The 26,474-nt window shown below is 55.2% G+C and overlaps 1 protein-coding gene across 4 annotated transcripts; it reads right to left on the reverse strand.

Moving 5' to 3' along the window:
- ACAD10 (acyl-CoA dehydrogenase family member 10) lies at positions 1-25,033 on the reverse strand. Of its 4 annotated transcripts, none has more exons than XM_076072619.1 (22): positions 24,893-25,033; positions 22,442-22,620; positions 20,731-20,879; positions 19,517-19,708; positions 19,029-19,187; positions 18,383-18,539; positions 17,305-17,446; positions 16,334-16,402; positions 14,718-14,899; positions 13,743-13,893; positions 12,377-12,522; positions 11,544-11,717; positions 10,738-10,919; positions 10,073-10,333; positions 9,155-9,295; positions 8,856-8,993; positions 8,009-8,099; positions 7,163-7,321; positions 6,193-6,365; positions 5,074-5,217; positions 4,293-4,370; positions 1-3,918 (listed from the first exon to the last, which is right to left on the reverse strand). In XM_076072619.1, the coding sequence occupies exons 2-22, from the start codon at positions 22,617-22,619 to the stop codon at positions 3,772-3,774; spliced, it is 3,213 nt and encodes a 1,070-aa protein (XP_075928734.1). In that variant the 5' UTR covers position 22,620; positions 24,893-25,033; the 3' UTR covers positions 1-3,771. The 4 variants fall into 4 exon arrangements, with proteins under 4 accessions (XP_075928734.1, XP_032823611.2, XP_032823612.2 ...); XM_032967720.2 differs by having other exon boundaries at positions 10,073-10,348; positions 24,597-25,033; XM_032967721.2 differs by having other exon boundaries at positions 10,073-10,348; positions 24,893-25,032.
- Between the last annotated feature and the right edge of the window lie 1,441 nt (positions 25,034-26,474).

Genomic DNA, 26,474 nt, shown 5'->3' on the forward strand with positions numbered 1-26,474 from the left:
TTTAGGGGGTAATTTTTTTCGCTTCACGCGTTTATTTTTTTACTGAATGCGGCACTTTTCGGGAAAGGCGTCCACCACGTTAAACGAGCGCGCGAACGCTGTGCGGCATGTTGCATCAACACAGCCAGTGCAGTCACCGGCAACTGGGGCGAAACCGTCAACTGACTGCAACGGAGAACCGCGGTTTAATCACTTTTTTGGTCGGGCGTTCGAGACCCAGAATAGAACTCAGGGTCTCAACGTTGCGGGCTCGGTGTCACCGGCACGGTTAGCAGCCACCGTTCCGACTCTCCACTTCTTCGAATGTCCCCGATGGCGCGAGAACCAGGGATCGCCGGAATCGTCACCGCTCGTTCCGATGGACGGCTCAACTCCCCAACCTCCCGGCCATCGCGCGTACGTCTGGCATTGCCGGTCATCACAACTCACAGCAGAGCGCCCACCCCCCACCAAACACAAAAGCACAGGCGGTTTAGACTCAAACCATATTCATCACCACCTCTTTGCATCGAGAGCTTCACAATATAACCGAATTGCAATCACGAATCACAATGAATTGCATCACAATGACCTCCTAATTTCACGCACAATACGCGCGCGCACAAAAAAATAACTACCAGTTCTCTCCCGTTTGTATTATTTACAGCTCATTACAATGGACGGCAATCCAGGTAAGAGTGCTCGCACACGCACGCACGCACTCACAAAGATCCCCCGTATAGCCTTAACGGGATTGCTGGGGCAAGTGCTGTTAGCGAGCACCTATGAAGGCCGGAACGGTACACGAGGGGGTGGGTGGCGGCCGGCACCACGCCCGACCGCCTTTGTCTCCCCAGTGGCGATGTTTACACACCGCACCAGGTACTCATTTGAGGCTGAGTCAACCTAGGGAAGGCCCAGGACCAGTTCAGATAATCGTCACTGGTGTTGGTCGTGAGCGGCTATCTGACTCGGGCGGCCAGATTCATAGCGCAGTGCCCTAATCACTACACTACCGCTCCCCGCGCACACATACGCACACACGTATAATGCTTTCAGTTCAAAAACCCATTGCATATACATTGCAACTACTTATCCTAAACACATCCCCATCAGCCCGAGCTATAATTGGGTCACAAAAAATCATTTCCCCTGAATGCCTTTTATTTCATGCAATATTCCATCAATTTATCCCGCGACAAAAAAAAGAGTTCCCAAGGTACCGGCGAGTAACATTTATCTGCGAGGTCTCGTGACCCGGTTCGATTGCTCCTTTATGCCTATCCCAGGGCCTAACCAGCCCCCCCCCCCCCCCCCCCATTGAAGAAATTACTGCAAAAAGCAGCTCCCACCGGCACGTGGTGTGCGAAACGTCGGACATCGCGCGGAACAACACTGCGCAGAGGCGCAACCCGAGAATGCGTGGGAAAGCGACGCGGCATACACACAGAATCCTGCACACACGCACAAAGATCCCCCGTGTAGCTTTAATAGACTTGGGGCAAGTGCTGTGGGCGAGCACCAATGAAGGCCGAAACGAGACACGAAAGGGGTGGGTGGCCAGCACCACGCCGGGCCGCCTTTGTCTCCCCAGTGGCGATGTTTACACACCGCACCAGGTAACTAATTTGAGGCTGAGTCGACCTAGGGCGGAGGCCCAGGACCGGTTCAGATAATGTTCACTGTTGTTGGCTGCGAGCGGAAATCGAACTCGGGTCGCCGGGTTCATAGCGCAGCACGCTCACCGCTACACTACCGCTCACACATCCACACAACCGCACCCCCCGCATAGCCTGTTGGGGCAAGTGCTGTAAGCGCACACGTATTAAGGCCGGCACGGCACACGAGAGGAGAGGGTGAACAGCGCCATGTCCGGCCTCCTTTGTCTCCCCAATGTTGATGTTTATACACCGCACCAGGTATTCGCTGAAGGCTTGGACACCTCGGCGACGAGGTGTCCAAGTCTGCGGGCCACATCTGCTTCCCCAGCATGGACGACTCCGGCATCGCCCTCGTCAAGCACACGGGGCGCGGGGAGTCGAAGGCGCTGCGCTACGAGTTCTCCGTCGACAAGGTGTTGCAGTCGGGCCGCTCGCAGGGCGACGTCTTCCAGGAGATCTCGCAGCTCGTGCAGGTTGCCCGCTCGATCTCTCACTAGCTCACTCTCTCGCTCGCTCATTCTCTCGCTCGCTCATTCTCCCGATTTCTCTCTCTCTCGATTTCTCGCTCTCTCTCTCATTCCCTCGCTCCCTCGCTCATTCTCTCTCACAGTCCCCACGATCACTGTTACGTTGCAATTATGGCTTTATTTTTTGGTGATTTCGAAAACGTTTTTTTGGTTTGGACATGTTTGTTTTGTTGTATTACGGAGTTAGACTGATGGCCTTAATCTAAGTTTTCTTGTGGTTGTTGTTGTTTGACTTGCATCCCACTGGGATTTTTGCACACTGCGTTGGTGTACGGTGCTTTTTTTCAGGAATATTTTTGCGGGTTTTTTTTCCCCATGGATTTCTGTTTGCACACTCACAAAGTCACTTTAAAATGTTTTTTCTTGTTCGTGTTTCTGTTCATGTTTTTGTTTGTTGTGGTTGCACCCGATTCAAGCGCCGAATGGCTCACAGGGCTATACCAAAATAAATAAACTGAAACTGAAAACTGAAACTGACCTAGGGGAGGCGTGGGACCGGTTCAAATACCAATGTTGGCTACGGTGAGGGGGAATCGAGAAGCCGTGTCGCCCGGCTTGTCGGGCAATGCGCTAACGAACTGCGTGATCGCTCCCCAACGACAACAATTGCCATCGGCAGGAGGTCACGGGGACAGACCCAGGTGGCCCTGGTTTGACTGGCAGCAAAAACGCGCCACACGCACACACTCGGGTGAGACAAATGCAGCGTGCGCACAAAAAAAACAACCATATACTTAGTTCAGATCAGCAGATCCGAATGCCGCTTCAAACAAATCACATTGTGGGAAATCAACGGTGGTTGTCTGTGAAGAGAACGGCTCTCAAATGGGGAAGGTGGTGGAACTGCCACCACTGGCTACTGAGGGCCGTTATCACCCACCCAACCCCAGAGGTCAAGAGGTTACGCAGGTAAACGCTTTTCTCGAGGTGAAGGCCAACTCGAGCTGGCGTGCCCAGGACTTGGCCGAGTTGCTGGGGTTCATCACGCGAGTTTGGGAAGCCCTCTCCCACAAATAAAATAGTTGCGAGCAATAAAACTTACCCATATATAAAGCACTTGCGAGTCGGAAGAGATCAAAGTCGGGGGGTGCTCGCGAAAAGCAAACGCTACTCGTCAAACGTTGCGCCAAACGTTAAATGTCCCCGCCACGCAGGACACCAGCGCTTGGCACGGCTGCTGACGCGGAAGGGGTCCCCCTTCAATGAGGTGGGGAAATTTCAGGCCAAGCAGTCTGCGCCGCACGTTCAGCCCAGAAAATTCTGGCTGCGGCCCAGATTCCCGGTTGAGTTGGGGAAAAAAGGGAAATACATATATATACATACACCACCGTGAAATGCGCTGCCGGGATAGGCAAGTGATAGTTGCGGTGCGCGGACGCGGGTGCGTCACGGACGCACGGGTTTTCACGGACACGCGCGTCCCGTGGACACTCGGGGTTTTTTGACTGCGCGTTGAAACGAGGGGGAGGGCTTTCGTGCGCGGAGTTGAGCGCCGGTAGGCCCGGAGAAAGAAGACGGACGCGCAGGATGAGAGAGAGTTGGGGGGGGAGAGAGAGAGAGAGTGGGGGGGGAGAGAGAGGGAGTGGGGGGGAGAGAGAGGGAGGTTAGGCCAGGCGGGGCGCCCGGAGTTCCATCTTGGCGACGGTGGCACGGTGAACCTCGTCGGGCCCGTCGGCGATCCGCAGCGCCCGTGCCCACATGTAGAACTCGGCCAACGGCAGGTCGGGGCCCAGGCCGGCAGCGCCAAACGCCTACACAGCCGGCACAAAGACAAAGACCCCCCCACCCCGTATAGCCTGTAGCAGATTGTTGGGGCAAGTGCTGTCAGCGAGTAGCACCTATGAAGGCCGGCGGCACGGCACACGATGGTGGTGGGCGGCCAGCGCCACCCCCGGCCGCCTTTGTCTCCCCAAGTGGCAATGTTTTTACACACCGAATCAGCTACCCATTTGAGGCTGAGTCGACCTAGAGGAGGCCCAGAATCAGTTCGGATAATCGTCACCAGTTTTTTGGCCGTGACCGGGATTCGAAGCCGGGTCACCGGGTTCGTAGCACGGCGGCACCGCCCGTCCCCCCAACACGCAAACACACAGACACGCAGAGCCGCATGTGTGCACGCTCTCACCTGGATGGCACGGTCGATTACTTGCTGGGCCATGCTGGGCACCACCACCTTGATCATTGCGATCTCCGGTGCTGCCGCCTGCCCCCACAGACGAGCGTGGAGAAACCACCAGTGGTCAAGGAGTGAGAGGGGAACGGTGCAAGCAAGGGGATTTGGAATCGTAAGAGGCCCTGTTCATTGTTCAGGAACTCAGGCTGAGGTGCGAGAGGAATGCGAAGGGATTGGACAGACGTTCGGGGTGCATGACAGACGGATGTGCCAGGGGAGAGGGATGCGAGGATTGGCAGAGACGTGAAGAATGTAAGGGCTGAGAGACATGTGAGGGGGGGGGGGGCTTGAAGGGATGTAACGTATGTGAACGAGTGGAGGGATATTCTTAGTTCTTTCGGTAAAGTCACGTTCACACCTGAAGACGACCGTTTGTGTTATGGTCGAAACGTCGTGAGAATTTTTATTGTTTTATATATATTTTATTATTTTGTTGTTTCACTTCAACGTGACTTTACCGAAAAAACTAAGAATATGAATTATTGCAGTCACGAAAGCTTTAAATCAAGAGTGGAGGGATGTCAGGTGACGTGATGAGATGCACGACGGCAGAGGGAGGGAGGGAGGGAGGGAGGGAGGGAGGGAGGGAGGGAGGGAGGGAGGGAGGGAGGGAGGGAGGGAGGGAGGGAGGGAGGGAGGGAGGGAGGGAGGGAGGGAGGGAGGGAGGGAGGGAGGGAGGGAGGGAGGGAGGGAGGGCCGCCGCCGCCGCCGCTGCTAGAGGCAGCATCGTCACCTTGTTGCCGAGCGAGTCCATGAGGTGCGCCGTCTTCAGCACGAGCAGCCGCGCCTGCTCCAGCTCGACGCGCGACGTGGCCATGTCGGCCATGACGGTTCCCTGCTCGGCCAGCGGCTTCCCAAACGCGACGCGCGACTTCACCTGCACCACCGCGCACGCACGGCCAGGGTAACAGCCCCGCGACGAGCTCGCAAAGCCCGACCGTTGAAGGGAGACCCCCCCCCCGCCCCCCACCCCCCCCCCCGGCTTGTTTCTCAGGGCTGGGGTTCCCCAAAGGTGTCTTGTTTCCAAGGAGGCCACGGAATAAGATTGCCGTGTGCTCGCGCGCGGGTTTGACAACACGTTGACTTTCAAGTTCACTTCTTGACGTAAAGCTTTCGTGACTGCAGGAATTCATATTCTTTGGGTCTTTCGGTAAAGTCACGCAGATAGGTTCAAAGAAAATAACCAAAAAACTACGACGTTTCGACCGCTTGTGTTGCGTTTCGACCGCTATGCGTTGCGATCCAAACGTATAAGTTTTTGTTTGTTATTTTCTTTGAACCTATCTACGTGACTTTACCGAAAGACCCAAAGAATAAGTTCGCTTCTGTTTCACAACGGGAACTCGAGAGGCCCCGATGAGTCTCATCTGCAAGAGTGACCAGGCTCACAAAAAATGGTGGAAGCAAATACAAAAAAAAGATTTAAATGTAAAACTATGGAAGCACAAAATCGAAATAAATCGGAGAAAAAATAACCGCATTGCACAGGAGGAATCGGAAACACTGCGCAATGTATATTCATACAAGACTCAAATTAGTTTCCTGTTCACGAAAGTTGGCTCCGACAAGTTTATTTCTAAACCGTACACAGTGCGATTACTTAGGCAAACGTGATATGTGTGTCAAACACGATTTTGGCAGTCACGTCGGCATGCAGGATCGACATCGCGTGCCACGCGACGCCGTAAATCAATTGTTGCATCGTGATCCCCGAGCGGGGACAACTCCTGGCATTAGGCGAGGAAAGGGGTTGGTGGATTTTTGGCCTACGGAGGTTGGGTGGGGGGTGGAGGGGCGGTGGGGGGGGGTGGTGGGAGGAGAGGGGGGTAGGCGAGGCAGCGGGGGGCCGTACCCTGTCGGTCATGAGCTGCAGGGCCCGCTCGGCGGAGCCGATGAGCCGCATGCAGTGGTGGACGCGCCCGGGGCCCAGGCGGCCCTGGGCTATCTCGAAGCCCCTGCCGGGCCCCAGCAGCACGTTGTCGCGCGGCACGCGCACCTCCACAAACTCCAGCTCGCCGTGACCCCCTGCGTGCACGATGAAAGAAGCTCAACACACACACACACACGACACCACGACGACACCAACAAGAACAGCCGCCGTTGGCTACTAAGCGGTGGGGTGGACGTCACCACGACGCTTGCGCCAGGCTAGGTGCACTTCGAGGCCGTCACGTGAAGTGTCGATGGCTCGCCGCTGGCAGGAGGTTACGGGACCGACCCTGGTGCCATGGGTTGACTGACCGAGGACGACTGGCAGATGCACCAAGCTGTTGCTCCCCACAGCGTCAACTTGCTTGGCTTTATCGGCCCGGCGTTCTGCGTCGCGATTAGTCCACGTTGCTGTACCGCCTTCTCCTGGCGATGCCAGGGTATGGCACCTCAAAACTCACGGGATGTGAGTTCCGTAATATTGGTGTTGCGGTGATCCAGCAACCCTCGTTGTCCCCACAGCGCTGAGTAACAGGCCGCGTGCGTAGCCACCATCGTCCAGCTATGTGTGCACGTATACGGTCGCGGAGTTGTTCGTGCACCGCGCCACGATCCCAGGGACCCCAGTTCGATTCCCGCTCACGGCCAACACCAATGACCATTATCTGAACCAGTCCTGGGCCTCCCTTGAGGTGCGTGTTAAAATTGTCACTCGGGAGGCAAAGGCGGCCGGGCGTGGTGCTGGCCACCCACCTTCTTGTGTGCCGCGCCGGCCTTCATCGGCGCTACTCGCGAATAGAACTCGCTCTAAAGCAGCCCGTTCCAAGGCGATACGTGGGATTCTCTGTCTGCGTGATGCACACTTGGGTAGGCGAGTGTGCGCCTGCGCTTGCCAGGCGGGTCCTGGAAGCCGTAGACGGAGAGTGGGCGCAGCACCCGCAGCCCCGGCGTGTCCATGGGCACCAGCACCATGCTCTGCTGCCGGTGCCGCGGCGCCGCCGGATCCGTCTTCCCCATGAAGATGCAGAGCTCGCAGCGAGGATCCAGAGCACCTGGGGAAGTACACGGACACGCATGGCACATTTAATAACGACTTAAACTTTGTTTGTTTGTTTTGAAACCAGGTAAAGCCCACTGAGCTGTTTTTGAGGCGCAACATGGCGATCGCAAATTATAGCTCAACAAAGTGGAAATTTACAGCAGCCAAATGCTCTAAACGCGCGGTGTTGATTCTAAATGTGGAGAGGAAAAACCGGAGGACCCGAAGAAAAATCCACGCGGCCACGGGGAGACCATGAAAACTCCAAATATACAGGCGTCAGGGTCGGGGTCCTGTATACCAGGCGAGATAGTTAACATCTCGCCACCGTGGACGCGATGCGCACAGCGCACATGCAACAAAACCTGAACTTGCAAAAGAAATTGGGTCAATCTTCCCTCCAATGTTTTTCCCGCTTGTGCTATCGGTGTTGCGTCCTTAAACGAAGAATCCGTTCAGATCTCGAGCGGAGGAACAGTGCAAAAATGCTTCATGTTAGAAAACGGCCCGCAGAAGCTGATACTGCAGAACTGGTCCGCAGGGGGCTGCACTTTCCTGCCCACACTGCCACCCGGAGTAATTCATGTGCATCGCACGGCAGCCAAACCGAAACTTTTCTTTGTAAATACGCACGAGCTCAGTTAGAAGCCAACCTCGCACCCCTCCCCAGAACTCCACACACGCACGCGCGCTCGCTCACCAGACGTCCACCACTTGCGGCCATTCAGAACGTAGCTGTCGCCGGCCTCCACGATAGACGCCTCGATGTTGGTGGCATCAGAGGAGGCCACCTACAAAAATGGGGAGTGATTGCGGGGGTGGGGGGGGGGGATGATGGGGGGTTAGGGGCAGGGTTCACGTGCGCTGCTGCTGCCACCGGTGTGCGCGGTGCTCTGTCCAATTGTGTCTCGTCTCTCCGTTGGCGCTTAGGGAGCTGTCTGATACTAGCGTAGAGGAGTATTGTGAGTAACCGATGAGGGGGCGAACAGAAGGAGGTACGAGCGGGTTGACAGTCAAGGATGACGTAACGTCACGGGTTACGTAAGGGGCTTTCGGAGAGCACCTTCGGGGAACAAGGGCGGGGCCGAGCTGGGGGGGAGGAGCCGCCCAAGGGGGTTCTTAAGGGGGACCCCGTGACGAAGGTGGGGTCGTCGTGGGGAGCCAGGGTAAAGACCGGCCGGAGCGAGGGTCTCTCTCTCCTCGTCGCGGAGCGGTGCTGGCTGAACCCCCCGCTCCGGGCAGACGAGTGAGAGAGTCTAAGGGATAGCTGAGGGTAGGGTCCAAACAGTAGAAGTGTCCGGGGAAGGACCGAGATAGAGTGCACCTACACTGGTGTGAGTGTAGGATGTCGAGTGTGAGAGTGCTTTAACAAACGGCAGCAGCCCTCATAGTATTCCTCGTCTCCGCGTGGTTCTATTGCACAACACTTGCACGTGGCGCAATAGCAAGAAACACACCACAATGATTACGACGATGACGACGGAGGTATGGTGGTGGGGGAGGGGGGGGTAGACGCGCCTCGTGTCGCGAGTGCGTGCGCCGCATGCCTGAGGCTCCGTCATGGCGAAGCAGGATCGGATTTTGCCGTCGAGCAGCGGCGCCAGCCAGCGTCGGCGCTGCTGGTCCGTGCCGTAGCGCACGAGCACCTCCATGTTCCCCGTGTCCGGGGCGGAACAGTTGAACGCCTGCGCGGAGAATGACGGCAAGAAACGCAGCGTTGTCGTCGCGTTGACGATTTCGGACTTGTAACTCCGCGCCACCGCCGTGCAGTGTTAGCGAGCTCGCTCGAAGGGGGACAGAGAGAGACGGAGGGGTTGGAAGGCAAACGATTTGTGGGCCAACGCACCTCGGAAGCGTGCAGCGAGCGACCCATCTCCTCGCAGGCGAAGGCGTACTCCACGTTAGTGAGGCCGGCTCCGTACCGGGCGTCGGGGTCGGCCTCCCGCGCCAGGAACAGGTTCCAGAGCCCGGCCCCACGCGCCTCCGTCTGAGCCGCGCAGGGGGCGGTCGCGGGCCGAGTTCAGTCTCTCATTTGATTCCAAACTGTGCAAAATCGGCACAGCTGGCAGACACCGAGACATCACCCGTTCGCGGCATGGAGAAGCATGGTGAAACAATCGCCGTGACCCACGCGGCGGTATTTCGTCATGCCCGTGGAAGTTGTGTCAGTGGCAGCAGCGGAGGTGGTGTTAGCAGTGGTGATGGTCTTAGCGGTTAGCGGCGGTGGCGCCGGCAACATTGATGGCGTTGTTGTTGTTGGCAGTCGTGGAGATGGTGGTGGACGCGGCTTCAGCGAAGGTCAGTGGTAGCAGCAGTGGTAGCGGTGGAAGCAGTGGCGGTAGTGGTCGCAGTGGCGGTAGTGGTCGCAGTGGTCGCGCGTTGGCTGCGGTTATCAGCAGTGGCGGTGGCAGAGCTGGGCAGTGGTGGTGTTAGCATTTGTGGTGGTAGCGGCAGTGGTGGTATCGATGGTAGGGGTGGTAGCGGTGGCGGAAATGAGTGGTGGTGATGGTTACGGTGGTGACGATAGTGGCAGTGACGGTGGAAGGGACAGTTGTGATATCGGCAGTGGCAGTGGTATCAGTCGTGGCGGTGGTATCAGTCGTGGCGGTAATAGTAGCAGTGGCGGCGATGGCAGTATCAGCGGTGGTGACGGTGATGCGGCGGTATGAGTGGTGGCAGTGGTGGCGGCATCGTAGCGGTCTAATTGGTGGCGGCGGTATCGGCCGAGGCGGCAGTGCCGGTGCGGGACGAGTCGGGTTCCAACCTTGAGTCGCTCCAGCAGCGGGTGCGGCTCCCAGCGCCGCTCGGACTCCCCGTGCCGCCGCAGCTCGGCCTCCGCGGGGATCACGTGCTCGCCCACAAACGCTCGCACGGCCTCCACCGTCGCGCGGGCCGCCGGGGCCAGCTCCGCCTCCCGCACCGGCATTCCGCCACCTCTACCGCCGTCACCACGCCCGCTCGCCGCGGCCGGCTTGCCCGCGCCAGTGGCGGAGAAGCGGCGGTGGTGCCGCGGGCAGCTGGGTGCCTGCGCGCGGTGGACCTTTTTGGGGGGCAATCAACGACGCAGGAGTGATCGATTTAAATCGATACTTGAGCTCGAGATATAATCGGGGACCCATGTTTGAGAGAATCAGTTAGTTGCAATCTTCGTAACTTAAACGACGTATGATACCGTTAGATATAGGCGAATGGAACAAACCGAGAGAGAAAATATGAGAGTGGGGCCAACGGTACATGCCAGGACGAAACGACAGATACGGAGCTAGATGGAAAAAATTACACGGAAATTTTTTTTATCGATTTGTTGAATGGAATCGTCACTCCATACAAACGGTCAGGACTCATCGGATCGCTGGAAAGGCGAATCGTTCTGCGTCTAATCCACAGCTACGCTGAACCGACACGCACACAACAAGGAGGCCGACTCACAGCCATGCTGCGGCAGCTGGTGCTGTAGGGCCGGCCGGATTGCCCTGCCGCACCACCGCCGGGTGGCTTGGGCTGCCCCTTGAAGATGCGGAATCCTTCCCGTGTGGCGAAACCCCAAGCCACGTCAGCCATCGCCTCCGCCAACTGGCCAGCCTCCTCGGCACGCGCCGAGCTCGCCTGACCTGCGTCGCCGTCGTCGTCACACCGCCGCCGTCACACCGCCGTTAGGCACCGCCGTCGCACCGCCACCGTCGCACCGGACGTCACACCGCCACTGTCGCACCGCCGTTACACACCGCTGTTGCACCACCGCCACCGTCGAACCACCGTCGCACCGCCATCATCACACAGCCGTTACACCGTCACACTCCCGTTACACACCGCCGTCGCACCACCACCGTCGAACCACCATCACACCGCCACCGTCACAACGCCGTTACAAACCACCGTCTCACCGCCCTCGCACTGCCACCGTCACACCGCCCCCGTTACACCGTTTCACACCCCTGCCGCACCACCGTCGAACCACCGCCGTCATACTCTCATCACACCAACGTCGCACCACCGTCACGCCGCTGCCGCTGCCGCCACCACTGTGTTAATTTAGTTTCACAAAAACAAGCGACTAAGGGTTTATAATTTGTTTTACATTTTCGCCGACGGCGACGAGTTTGGACGAACATCTCGTTCGTCCACGTGATGATCCACGTGATCACTTCAAAGTACGAGGTATGAGCCCGTCCCGACGGGGCATTTGGCCCACTCACGCCGGCCAGAGCCCTAGCGGCCGAGTGCGGGGCGCACACCTGAGAGCGCCCGCTTGCAGACGCCCTGCAGGATGGCGGCGACGCGGAAGAAGGAGAAGGCCAAGTAGAAGTGCCAGTCCTCGACGGGTGGGCGGCCAGAGGCGCCGCAGTACGCCTTCATCGCCTCCTCGTCGCTCGGGATGCCCAGCGCCACGAGGTCGCGGCCCTTCAGCCCTGCGGAAGGCGGGCGGCGTCGGAGGGGGTTGAAGCGCGGCGGCACGCGTACGCAGACGAGGAGGGGGGGGGGGGGGAGCGCGGACGGTGATTTTACAGGCGTCACGCGGCAAGATTCTCCTGAGGTCGGAGCACAAATAGAAACGCGAGACGACGAGGCGTTGGGTTGCCCGATGCGCCGGTCACGCCGAGCGGTTAAACGTGTCGCCCGCTTTAGTCGAGTGACTCAAAATGAAAGTCGGCGGCGATCGACTATTTCAAGATTCGGACAGCCCAGATCTACGCGTGTCTCCGTGCGTGCGTGCGTGTGCATTAGTGGGGAGCGCTCCCGCCGTGGTGCGCGCGCTGCGCTATGAACCGAGCCCGTGATTCGTGTGCGATTCCCCCTCGCAATGAATTAACAGAGGAGAATATTGAACCGATCCTAGGCTTTCCCGATGTTGACCCAGCCTTACATGAGTAGCTAGTGTTGTGCGTGAACATCAGGAAAAGGTGGCCGGGCGTGCCGTTTGCCACCCACCCCTCTCACGTGCCGCACCATGCCGGCCTTCACACGTAGATGTCCGCTAACAGCACTAGCCCCAACAATCTGTTGAAGGCTTATACAAGGGGTATCTCTGCGCGTGCGTGCGTGCGTGCACGTATTTGCGTGCGCAGACCGGGCAGGATGGGGAAATTGCAGGGCAGATGGTGAGCCAGGCAGCTGTAGGAGAGGTCAGAGAGCGGGTCGCCCAGCGTCGACAGCTCCCAGTCGAGCACGGCTCGCACCTCCAGCCGCTCCGCGTCGAACACCAGGTTGTCCAGCCTGGCCAACCGTCGGTCGTGCGTGTATGTGCGTGCGCCAAAGTTCAGTCCCTGGAGAATCTCCCGGCAGCGCGCGGGGGCGAAACGTCGGACGTCGCCCTCGGCCAACAACAAAAGTGCGACGGGGGACCGCGCGACGGCACAACCGCAAACGCCCACACGGGCGGCGGTGTCGGGAGTTAACGGTCAACATATCACCGGCAACCATCGTTTTCCTCGTCTGTGCTGCCCACCGAAACTCATAATCGACAAACAAAATCGAATGATTACGTTTATTCGGCTTTGATATTCGTGCAAATGGCATTTCACGACCGTCGGGGAACCACAGATTAAGGTGGAAGGCTGCCATGCGGTGAGCCAGCCCAGATAATTGCTCCACAGTTCCCTCTTGTATCAGTTGTCTTTTCAGCCAGCTAAGTGTTTATACGTGTGACAAGAAAGCGCGGAAGCAGGAGAAACCCCACTCATGCGAGGGGGGGGGGTAACACTGCGCCACACAGAAGGGACAGATGATAGCAGGCCACACTTTGCTCTACTGCGTTCTGCTGGCGAGCCAGGGTATTGCACCTCGATGCACGCGGGAAGGGAGTCAACGTTGTCATTTGTGCGGTGATCCACTAACCGTCGCTGCCCACACAGTGCTGGATTTGAGGCATGTGCCACCACGGGCCATGCGTTCATCCCATCCCCACTTGACTACTGAGATGTTAACTCCCTCGCCTGGCGTACAGGAGGTCGTGGGTTCGATCCCGACCCTGATGCCTGCTGTATATTTGGAGTTTGCGTGTCTGTCTCCCTGTGGTTTCATTGATTTTTATCCGCGTCCTCCGGTTTTTCCCTCCACATTTAGAAACGTGCGTTTAGAGTATTCGGCTGTGATATATTTCCACGTGATAAGCCATCATTTTTGAGCTATCACTTGTCGCCGGATCACTTCTGAAAATGAGCAGTATAGCTCAGTGGGCATTACCTGGTCAAAAAAATATATAGTTTATAGTATAATAGTTCAAGTAAATCCCTCATCCCACTGCCCACTTTTAAAGCAGATCACAATGGAGAAGCAAGTGTTTGACACAGTGGACCGTTTTGTCACGATAAGCAACAAAAGCATCAAGTTGCATCCAAGGGCATAAGCCGCCCCACCCAAAGCAGGGAGCACGTGCAGAGGGAACTCGCTTTGAATACCCCATAACAGCCCTCCAACCCCACCGCGGGGCTCACCTGAAGTCACCGTGCACCACGCAGGTGGCCTCCTCTTGGGGCAGGTGAGCCGGCAGCCACTCCAAGAGCAGCTCCATGGAGGGCAGGCGTTTGGTCTCGCTCGCTCGGTATTGCTTTGTCCACGTCTGCACCTGCCGCCCGACGTATCGTCCTGCCAGAGATGCGTTTTTGTTTGCCGTTCGGCTACTGATTTATAATAGTAGGTGTTTGGGTTTGATCGCGTAAATATAAATGTGCCGTTAAACCCGCCACCACCCGACACAGCCAATTAGTAAGTTTAACACGTAGGCTTGTACGGTTTGTCACATAAACAAAACATGCCAATTCTGGTTCAGCACACCGGTGTGTTGGAGAGTTAAATCCACAACATTTACCATTCGAGTACGATGTTTCGTCAGTTTCACAACTCTGGCTATCGCCTGATGAGGCTGGTTGTAATTGCCGGCGAACCGTCATACTCTCCCTCCTCATCTGCGCATAATATTAATCGCGAAAGCCTACAACGTGTTAAACTGGCTACTTATTGCAGTACGTGTAAGGCCCGTTTTGTTTCTATCGAATCTCACTGCTGGATGAGAGCGTCAGTGATTGCGTGAATAAATGTGACGGCACTTATGCACGTAGGAAAGGCCTCGCTGAGCCTCGAGAACTCGCGGGGGGGGGGGGGGGCCCTGTTTTACATTGGGCAGGCCACGCCTTGACTACAAATAATGAGAGACGCGACGAGAAATTAACCGCGGAATGGAGATAGATGGCAGCAACGAGATAAAAAAATCACACAGCTCGGAGACCACTCGTGGACAAGAACAACCGAGCAAGGGAAGCAATGTGACACGATCACCGAGGCCTTTGCCCATGAAATAGGATGCTAAAGGCTGACAAACAACAACAACAACGACATCCATACATTGGGATGTCCGGCCCAACTCTCCAGGGACGACTTGCGATGGGGGAGTGGCAACGCGGGGAACCCACCGGTTTTGCCGAAGTCGGTGAGCCCCACGGAGCTGGGATCCACCCGGTGGATTTGGCTGAGCACGGAGGTGACTGCGGAATACACCTTGCGGCGCTGCTCTGGAGACAGATCCGGCAGCGACGGGTCTTTGAAGATGCGCCCCTCGGCGTACTCCATCAGGTAGAAGGGCGTCCCCAGCACGCTGCGAGAACGGGGGGAGCAACGGCGGACGGCACCGTTCGTCGACGAGGTTCGGACGGCAACAGACCGAGCCGCATACCCGCGCGTTGGCTTCGGAGAAGCCATTCGATGGCATCTGGTGAAGCCGAGTGAAACGAAAACTATCTTCTACTTCGCCAGGTAAGTTCCACTGAGCTGTACAGCTCAAATGATAGCCCAACGAAGTGGCTCATCACGTGAAAATGCATAGCAGCCCAATACTTAACACGCATGCCCATTCTAAATGTAGAGGGAATAGCTGGAGGACACGGATACAAATCCACGTGACCACTGGGAGAACATGAAAACTACAAATATACAGGTGTCAGGGTTGGGATGGAACCCACGACATCCTGCAAAACAAGGTGAGAGAGTTAACATCTCGCCACCGCGACGCTCCATTCGTCACCGTGAACAGATTGCGTGTGCACATTCCTGCAAACGCACAACGGGGGCAACGACCTGTGATAGGGCTCCAATTGCTGGGCCACCACTCCCCAGACAACAACAGTCGCCGATCGCCAGCCAACACCGGTGACGATTATCTGAACTGGTCCTGGGCCTGGCCTCGGTCGACTCAGCCTCAAATGAGTACCTGGTGCAGTGCGTAAAGATTGCCAACTGGGGAGACAAAGGCGGCCAGGTGCGGTGCTGGCCACCCTCCCCCTTGTGTGCCATGCCGACCCTCATAGGCGCTGCTCGCTAACAACACGGGCGGATCTTTGTCTTTGTGTAGACCGACGCGTGAGTGGCAGTGTTTCATACTCTTTGGTTCTATTCGGTAAAGTCACGTAGGTAAAAAAATAAAACAACAAAAATCACGACGTTTCGGCCACAACACAAGCGGCCTTCATCAGGTGAAGGGACCAGACTATCTGGTCCCTACGTGACTTTATCGAATATAACCAAAGAGAATGGATCCTTGCAGTCACGAAAGCTTCAAATCTAGAATGGCAGTGTTTCTTTCCCACGATGGTTGCTCTTGCAATCTTGGTGCCTGAAGGACGACGATTGCCTGTCGAGACTCGAGTTGTCTGCGAAGTTGTCTTCAGGTCTCGATCGTTGAGCGACGTTTGTGTCCCTCAAACTGAGACGCGCCACGTCCAACCAGCTGAGCGTCGGCGCGGCCCCTCCGTGGCGCTATCCTCGCAGCTTGGATTGTAACAGTTCACATCTCCTCGCAACCCGATGACGTGTCACGATCAGGCACCGCGATTCGAATGAAGATTCTGGTATTTGTCGTTGTCTCGTGCGTGCCGCGTCCCCAATGTCCAACGTCCCAAATGCGCCTGCAGCACATTCTCAATCGGTGCACGCTACCCGCCTTGCAGGTTAACTGTGTGCGGGCGAGTATGGTGTGGCGTGTGTGTGTGTGTGCGCGCATACGCAGGTGTTGGCGCGTGGGATCTGGACTCACCTGGAGTCCTCGCACAGAGAGAGCACTTGCGGTACGGGAACTCCTGCCGCTCCCAGAGCCTTCATCACCCTGCACGGAGCACAGACGCACAACAACAGAGGCAAAAGATCCCCAGTGTAGCCTCCACAGACTATTGCAGCAAGTGCTGACGAAGGTACTCGGGGTGATGGCAGTGTGGCCCGTGCCACGCCGGGATGCCGTTGTCGCCCCAGCGCTGATGTTTACATACCCCACACAAAGATACTCATTTAAGGCAGTCAACCTACGGGAGGGACCAACAATACTCCCGATATCACTCGACATTGATGTTAGTCGTGGGGCGGTAATGGAACTGGGGATAATAAAATCACGATGCCACCACTCCATGCCTTGAAAGAATCGGTTTTAAAATGTACCAAGGAATAACTGAAACGCATCCATCCCCCACGCCTCCATCAGCTGACCAACTCCGAAACAATTATCCACCGAGCAAGTGCGACATAAATGCATTCATGCGGAATTATTATTATTATTGTGAATACAGGGACCAAGAAAGAGCAGCTACAGCTCCCCCATCTCGCCATCCACATCTGCATTGGAGTGGCATGGTGGCAAGACGTTAACTAACTCGCCTGGCATACAGGAGATTGTGGGTTCGATGCAGACCCTGACACCAGGATATTTGGAGCGGATTTTTCTCCAGGTCCTCCGGGTTTTTTCCCTGCAGATTTAGAATCAACGTCACGCGCTTAGAGTATTTAGTCGCTATAAATTTACACGCGGTAAGCCACTTCGTTCAGCTACCATCACGTGTGGTGGCCGGGGGTCGCTTCTCAAAAAGAGCTAATTAGCTCAGTGGGACTTACCTGGTAAAATAAAATAAAGATTGCTTAGTTTAGCAGCAGTAGTTTGCATTTTTCCCCGACGTGAATAATAACTTTTCTCGGATCGTTCCAGAATCCGGACCTCCACGTGGCGCCGATTAGCTGCACCTGTACTCCCTCTCCACGGCGTGCGCCGATGGCAGCAGCTTTCCCGGCGGCTTCTTGCGCAGGACGAGCTTGCGGTCGCCACACTCCACGTAGTACGTTGGGTTGGACTGGCCGTGCCGGAACTGACGCACGAGTAGGGCGTCTGTTGAGGTGCAACACACACCATAGACTCGACACGCACCATAGACTCAACGCTGCACCACAGACTCAACGCTGCACCACAGACTCAATGCTGCACCAGACTCAGCACTGCTCATACACTTAAAACTGCCCATAGACTCAGCACTGCCCACAGACTCACACTACCCATTAACATTGCCCATAGACTCAGCACTGCCCAGAGACTCAACACTCCCCCTGTAAATTAAGCAGGCCCGCTCCTTAACCTCCTTTCGTTCCTCTCTCAGAGCCTCACCTCTTCTCCTTTGACAATTCTCTTCCTCTTCCCTTCCTCCCCTCTCGTCCCTCCACTTCTTCCCATCCCTCCCCTTCCCTTTCGTGACCCCCACGTGCCCACTATTATGGTCACTCATTCAGAATATCAGAATCATATTTATTTATACTGAAGGAATCCAATGAGCTATAAATCTATTTTTCCCAGATGTTCAGTCGGGGCAAGCCCTTGCACGCCCTTGCCACCTAAAACACTCGATTGTTGTCGCCGCTTTATAAATATAAAATAAGATAAAGCGTATGAATACTACTGCTGCACACAATAGGAGAGTTCTAGGCAGCAAGAGGCACGATCGTGACCACTGGATCGGCCCTCCCGATCGTACACGTGCAATGCAACAACACGATGTGAATGTAGCGTCTCAAGCCGCCGCTGTTGCAGAAAGAGTGTGACGCACGCACGCACGCACGCACGGGGGAAAACCACTGGAAATAGGGAGATATCAGACACGTAACAGATTATTTTAACAAAGGAACAGCCAACCCTGTAAAAACCCCAAACACGAGCTCCGTGCACCAGGGCGCTTTGCGACCTGCTTGAACGTTACCGAGCGTCGGACGTGCCAATAAAACGAAATAAAAGCGTAAACATCATTTGTATACGGTATTATTATTTCCCGCTCACCCGCGTGCAGCCCCAGTGCCGTGTGCAGGTAGGCAGCCAGCGCCCGCTCGTCAATCTCCAGGCCGGCGCGCACGGCGCCGGTGTCCGGGGCGCCGTGGGACAGCGAAAAGCCCAGCAAGGACTCCAACTCTGCCAGTGCCACCTTGAGGTCCCCCACCTGCAAGGGAGACAAAATCCTCCCAATTGGTGTCATTCGGAGAGCGCACGCTTTCTCATCAGATCTAAACTAAACCATCGGAACAATTTTTATTTTACCAGGAAAGGCCCACCTAGAGATATATAACTCTTTTTTCACCCCATTCAGCGACGTGCCCTACCCCAGGCCGACTTGCTTTCCTCAGCGGTCAACGTGACGTCTCCAACCTGTGCCTCTGTTCCCCGAACGCACGTTGCTCCTCTCTCCGTGTCTCGATGTTACACCCGACGTGCGTTCCACCACGCCTCGTTTGCCGCGCTTATCAGGCGCAGCCCTTCCGACGCTGGCCGTGACGCGGCACGACCCCGAGGCCACCAGCGGAGAGCCGCACGGCACGACCGGGAAACGCCTACGCGGCGGAACTTTTCCGTCGTGGCTACGTTGTGTTGTTCGTCGCCGTGACCGTATTCGTTCTTGGCGCGTGCAGTGGTCGCGGGGGGAGGCACGCACCTTGATGGTGCGAAGGCCCAGGGCCCGAGCCGGTGCCAGGTTTTCTCCGAGGTCGTCGAGAAAGACGGCAGCGCTCGGAGGAACCCCGAGCTCCTCCAGGCAGAGCGAGTAGATCCTGGGGTCCGGCTTCTTCATCCCGACCACGCACGACTCCACCACCTAGCCCCACGATGAGACCAAATGCCAAGTGGCCACATCTTAAATTGTCACACTGCTGCCAAAAACAATCTACGCCTTGGGTTTCCTGCTGGCTGCTGGCTGGGCTCCTGTCCAGGACGTTCAACAGAAGAGCGCCCTGGAGCGCCCTGCCCATTGTCGCAATCTGTACAATCGCGTTTTGTTTTGATCACGAGCATAAAGTAGAACAAATCCATGCACTTTTGCATTCGCGTCAAACACCAGCCAAGCGGGGCAGACGACTTCAGGAGGAGCCGAGCGAACGCATCCGCAATAACCGTCGGCGGCCCGTCGGGAGGCGCCGCGCTGACCACGTCGAAGAGGGCGCGGTCCAGCGGGAGGAAAGTGGCGCCGCCGCGGACGTAGAAGTTGTTGGTGAGCAGCGCCGTCTTGACGCCGCGCTCGCGCGCTCCCCTCAGCGCCGCGAGCGCCCCGGGCACCGGCGTGGCGAGCTGCCCCACCAGGTGCGCCACGAAGCCGTCCACGCTCACCGCGCGCCCCGCCTGCTCCCACGCGGTTAAAGCACAAACGACAGCGGGCTTTTCAATTCATCGGCGTCGGCCGCGGTCGAATCCACATCAGGCCAGGCGAGGGGGGGGGGGGAAAAGGCAGCCACGGCCGTCAGCCGGCCCCAACCATTTTCCAAGCTCTGCAGCCCTCCAGGTACTCAGGCATTCATTCGCTCGTTAATGAGTGTTTACACGCGGGCGGAAACAGCAGCACGTGGAGAAGACGCCACGCGTGCGAGGGGGAGACACTCTTGATCCCATACGGACGGAACAGGTGGAGTCGACATTTATGCTCTACTGCGCATTCTACTGGTGAGCCAGGGGTAAGGCAAGTGCGATCCACCGACCCTCGGTGCCTGGATTACAGGCCACGTGCATAGCCACCACATGTGTTGTTATTGTGTCGGTGTGTTTGTGACCACTATTATTGTCGTGTTATCGTTGGAAATATTTGATCGCGTCTGGGGTTACATTACCACTGTCACAGCCTTACAGCTGCTGTCGTTGTGCATGTGCATCCTGTGTTCTCGATTCACTGCTGGATGAGGGCCTCCCACCACCGCCCGGACCAAAAAATCCTCATTTAGATGGGTTTTGTATTATCCGTGTTTTCATTTCGTCCGCTCCACTCTCGCCCCCCATCACCCCGGCTAATCAAGAATTGCCCGCCGGGTGGCTCAGCGGTACGGCGAGCCGCTCGCGATCGAAAGGAGTGCAAATTAAAATCCTGCTTGGAGGTTGACTCGGGCTCTCATCCATGCTGCTGGGGTCGATTAAAACGAGCACCACAGCGTGGGGAAGTTAACGGCGGTTCTCCTTTAGGGGGAGGATCGCCTCCCGTCATAGGGATTGGGAGTTTCCACCGCTCGCTCAAGAGCTGCAGCGACGAAACTGTGCACAACCTTGAGCACCGCCGCCTTGGTGCTCATTTTGAGCAGCAAATCCCGTGACCTAGAACCGCAAGTTGACTGTACGACCGGCGTCTGTGGACGGCGATCGCGCTCGGCGCTGCGTACGATTCTGGAGCAGTCGGCGCCGAAGAGCTCGTCGAATCTCTCGGGCGACATCTCCCCACGCTGGTAGCGGCACCACGCGTTCGCCTCTCCGCCGTCACGCAGCACGCGCAGCACCGTGCCGCCCGGCAGCCCGCACGCCGCCTCCCACTCTACGCACCACCCACACGCAACCTCCGGTTAGCACGGATGGCCACGTGCGCTGCGAAAGAAGTTCGACACGCGTACATGCACAAGCACGCACCACGACGGCAGCGATAGTAACGACGGCCGCTGTTGGCCACTAAGTGGCGGTGACGTCACCACCCGGAGCTTGTCCCATGCTAGGTTCACTCTGACGCCGTCACGTGAAGTGTCGAAGCCTCGCTGCTGACAGGAGGTCACGGGAAAGAGCCAGGTGCCACGTGTTGATGGACGGAGATAACTGACAGATGCAACAACTGTGCTCCCTACTGCGCCAACTTGCTGCATTTTAACCGCCCGGTGTATAGCTCATTGTTCCGAGCGTCACTCCTCTGCCCTACCGTGTTGCTGGAGGGCAACTACCTCCAACTGCCCAGTAGCGTCCTTCACGAGCCTCAACAGAGGCCGATCTTGACACCACTGGTACCAGTGATCTGCAAGTCCACTCAGCCCAACATTCTCCTGTACCACATTAGTCCCTCTCTTCTCGAGGCCCATGCGTGCCCATTTAGCCTCCTCTATCGGGCCAAACAGAAGCTGCTTGGACATGCGGTGGCTGGGCATGCAGACTACATGACTCAGCCAATGTACCCTCAGCTGCCGGAGAAGCTCATCGATGGGACTACCCCCTACTGTTTCAAAGATCTGCGAGCTCCTCACACAAATCAAGCATGGTTAAAACCAGGATGGATCATAGGGAGACCAGCCGGAATGTATTAAACCAGCGCAGACACACACACAGCATACACGACCCCTGTGTAGCATTACGGACTGATGGGGCAAACGCTGCTAGTGGGCACCTATTAAAGGTTGTCACGGCGCACGAGGCTGGGGGGGGGGGATGTGGCGAGCACCACAGTCTGGCTGCCTTTGTCTCCATAATGTTTCCCACTGCGCCAGTCATGAGTTTGCGTCAAACAAGGCGAGACCCAGGCCCTGCTCAGATATTCGTCACTGATGTTGGCCGTGATTCGGAATCAAACTCAAGTTGCCGGGTTCAGAGCGCGGTGCACTAACCAGCAGGCGACCATCCCCACGCCGTTTGGTGGCTATACGACGTCAGAACTTTCTGACAGCGTGTGTATTATAAGCGTTATTGATTGCGAAGATGCAACAATGACTTATGGAAGACTCGTGCCGAGCAAACTTCAGTTGAAAAACTTTTAAGCAATTCTTATTGACACTGGAAGCACATCAAAGAAACCAAAACAACACGACAGAAATGTGAAATACAATTCCTAAGTTATGGGAAACCGACATTGTGATGATCATCACATCGTGACATTGAATATTGTATCATGCAAAAACGATATCACAGCAAGTCCACCTTGCACTGTACAGGGACAGCTTCCTTTGGCTAGACTTAAGCTGGGCATCGGAATTGTCCAGGTGGGACGTGATGCAAGGTGCTTCGAGTTTCAGAGGCATTTAAGTGCCCCATAAATACCAGCGACCCTTGTCCTGCCGGGCCACTCGGTCAGGACGAGGTTCCTCGCCGCGCCTTCCGTAACGACGCGGCGCAGGAGCGCACCTTGAATGGGCGGGTACGGCGACGGCAGGATCACTCCTCCCATGTCGAAAATGACGGCTCTCACGTCGCCGGCGCCGTGGCTCCATCGCGGGCTCTCGAGCCGCGTGGCGAGCGGCGGCAGCAGCAGCGAGCGCAGGCGGGGACTCCGCCAGAGGCTCAGGGAGTTCCAGCCGAACATCCTGATCGGTGGGGGTGGAGGCAAACAAGGAGGCCAATTGGTGCCCCGCTTGACATCAGCGGACACAATTTTACAAAGTGGATTTTTGCGTGTGTGTGTACTTGTACGGTACGGTCTTTTTGTCAAGCCACTGCCGGATGACGTCCACTACATTTGGGTCGTTATTTGACCGGCGTGTTTCACGGCCGGTCGGTAGAGTTTGGTGAATGCGAGGGAGGCGTAGACGCTGGAGTAGAGGGCAACAGACGTCTCTGCACTGGCCCCCCTTCTGACAAACGTAGCCCTGCAGCAAACTGCAACCTCTGCTTTACGAGCGGCTATCACCCATTCAAGCATTGTCCAGACCCACCACTGCTGAGCTTACGAGATCAGGCGCATTCCGGATGATTCGGCCACATGGGCTGTGGAGTAACATCACGACTAAACGCAGCATTTCAATATGCGATACAGTGGGAATATTTATTGTATATCCAGGGTGCTTCAAATGATTTTTTAACACTTCTCAGAATTTGCAACGATACCACAAGAAATGCGCCTCCGGTCTCTGCAGACCACCTGGAGATGACTCCCATGCAATGTGTTGACAATGATGGCGAACAAGTCGAGACTCTTTTCACATTTTGAAGCTATTAACATACACTTGTTATCATGTTACAGTGTATTATCCGTTCTTCTTCCATTAAAAACAATAGTCGCATGGAAGTGTTTACATTTTTTTGAAGCACCCTGTACAATATATAGGGAAACAGTCATACAAATAAGGACATCTCGTATGAATCAACTGCCCAAGCTCTGCGGTTCCCCAATATACCAAGGTGTTATGTGCCAATTAATGAGTGCTTACGTGCGGGAGGAAATCGGAACACTTGGAGAAAGCCCCACGCGTGCGTGGGAGCAGAACTCTACCCCGCACGGAAGGGACATGTGGGCTTAGCACAGAACGAGTTGGGGTTGCGGAGATGTGTTCGTCAGTCGATTTGTTCCTGAGTATGGACTCGGGAACAAATCGACCGACGAACAGATCTCTGCAACCCCAACTTTACTCCTGTCGATTCCAAACACGTTGCACGGCGTGTACACTGAACACGGTGAATGGCTTTCAAAGTCGTATAATCTCCTGTAGATGCCACTGGTTCTTCACGTTCTGCAGATGTCTGTCCATGCCACTGGTTCTTCACGTTCTGCAGATGCAGATGTCACCACCGCCACCTATTTGCACGGCTGGTTGAACTTACGACTCTCCGTCGGAACGGCAGGTTACCACTGCCACACGGCCTTGGGAGCCGGCCATAAATGACGTCACGCGATTTTGGACGATTTTTGACACACCCCCTCCCTTCGTCACACGGCGTGACGACAAGTCAGACCCCCCCCCCTCTAATATGACGTCACAAAGCGCTGCCCCCCCCAAAAAATATATAAAACATGCTTCAAATCGCTTTAAACTATTGTCACATTGTAGTGCGTATTTAATGTGGCGCTGCACGCTGATGTTGAAGGAGAAAACATTTATTAAAAAGTTGTATTTATTTAAGTAGAACGTGTTGTCTATATTTATTTAAAGTTGCGCATTTTGACGTGACGTCACATTTCTCAACCCCCCCTCCCCTCCTCCTCCTCGTCACACATCGTCACAAATGTCTGACCCCCCCCCCGCCTCTAGGTGCGTGACGTCATTTATGGACGCCCCCCCCCTTACTGCTGCTGTTGCTGTGCGTGTACAATCCCGCGTCTCGATCCACTGCTGGATGAGTAAGCCTCCCCTCTCCACGCCGCACGCTGACCATACTTCACCACGCTGGTCGACACGTGCGCGGCACAGCAGCCGCACCACCTATAGCAGCTGTTACGCACGGCGGTGGGTTCGCCCATACAACAACGCAGTGGCCGGGGATCAACCCAGGCTCGGCTTTCTCGTTCTCGAGAGACGGGGGGGGGGGCATTTAAACCGTGGCTAACAAAAAAATAATAATTTACCGGAATAAACACAGACTATGGATTCACGCAGTGACGAAAGCTTCAAATCAAGATGCAAAGCAATGATGTTGTGTTGTTACGCATCTTCCGAAGGTCGTTGCGTAGCTATTGCCATTAGCAGCCGTTCACGCGATGGTTTATCCTTGTAAAGAATACTGTGAGCGCGGTTATTGTTAAAGTACTGTACTGTGTGTGGGGGGGGGTGTGTGTTGGCGTTTAAGAGAGTTGTGTAACAAGCGCCGTCGTTTCTCGCGTGAGGACAAGAGTTGTGCATCAAACAACAATAAAAGTGTTACGGTTTCGAAGGATCGCGGCGTCTCGAACGTCCGCACGAAGCACGCAGGCCGCGGGGGTCTTGACTGGGGTGAGGGGTCGGCAGCAGACAGAGGCAACCACGGAGGGCTGTGCAGACAAGAGCAGCAGTCTTCTTCTTCTTTGGTTCTTTCGGTAAAGTCACCACGTAGGATGAACATACAATCATAAATTAATGAAATAAAATAGCACGATCAAATTCGAAACGACGCTTCGCGGCGTCTCGAACGACGTTTCGAATTTTATTGTGATAATTTATTTTATTATTTTATTATTTTATTCTCATTCTACGTGGTGGTGACTTTACCGAAAGAACCAAAGGAGATTAATCCCAGCAGTCACGAAAGTTTTAAATCGAAAAGAGCAGCAGTTTTATGGTCGAGGTGGGGTTTTTTTTTTGTTTTACCCCACTGGCGAAACGTCGTGCTGGGATTGTAAATGTTGTGGCTTGGCTCTACCAACACACCGGTTAGTGCTGTGCTAGTGACGAATTGGCCACGTTCTGTTTACGTGACAAACCCTTACTAATTGGATGCGGCGGGTGTGGCGGGTTTTACGACGCATTTATATATATTTTATATATTTTTTATTATTGGAATTAAATAGACGCAATTTATTCCATCAGCTATTTTGTTCATTTAAGTCAGAATTAATTTGTCATCCGCCGAATACCTGCTGTGTTTGTGTGCAAGTAGTTCTGCGAGTGATGCGGCTCGGGAACTCTTTTAGTCGAAGACGACGAAGAAGTGACCTCCTCTTCTTCTTTGACAGGTTGCCGAACCCCTGGCGAAGCATGTTGTGGACTGATAATTGTTTTTTTTACCCTTTTATATGGTAACAAAACTGACACCTTTTTTGTACAAGGAGTCATGTTTACATTGACCACAATACCTGCGGTCGGAACGCAAACAAAAAAACAACAACTCTGATAATGTATGTGGCACTGTCCTTGAAATTGATTGGTCCACACCCGAGACAGCTTTCTTTAGAGCCTCGTCTCACGGTGGTGTTGGACCAGAAGACGCCAAAAAGCGCACAACTCAAAGGCAATGCACCATCAGAGTATGAGAGCTCGGGGTGAGCCTCCAAGACCCCCTCCAGACACGAGGGGGCAGTGTAAACACGGCTGTGGAGTCCTGGGGCATTTACCAGTTTCTCTTTTTTATGTACACGCTTTCATTTAACTCACTCCGTCTGTTGTTGTTGTCGTTGTTGTTGTATCCTCAAATCTTGTAACTCAATTTTAACCCACTTCCCAATGTGGTATCGAATGCAAACTTGGTATACTTATGTCATACTGATGACAATACTTTATTCTATCATAAACAATATATAAAAAGTATATTTTTTTAAACATTCTTTTCTATATGTTATGTTTCGGCTTGGGTCTTCTTGTCCACGGTTAACTGACGTTGGCTGTAATTGGTCACGGTCCCCTTACGTTGTGGGAAGCTTCGGGGCCACTTCCTGGAGTCGTGGAGTTCTTCCATTACTAGTACATTTCATAAAAGCGTGTTTTTTAAAAAAGTTTGTTTTAAATATAGATTATTTTAATATGCAGTCGCC

This window comes from Petromyzon marinus, chromosome 38 (genome assembly GCF_048934315.1).
Source record: "Petromyzon marinus isolate PM22_M1 ecotype Great Lakes invasive population chromosome 38, UKy_Petmar_22M1.pri1.0, whole genome shotgun sequence".
NCBI lineage: Eukaryota > Metazoa > Chordata > Hyperoartia > Petromyzontiformes > Petromyzontidae > Petromyzon > Petromyzon marinus.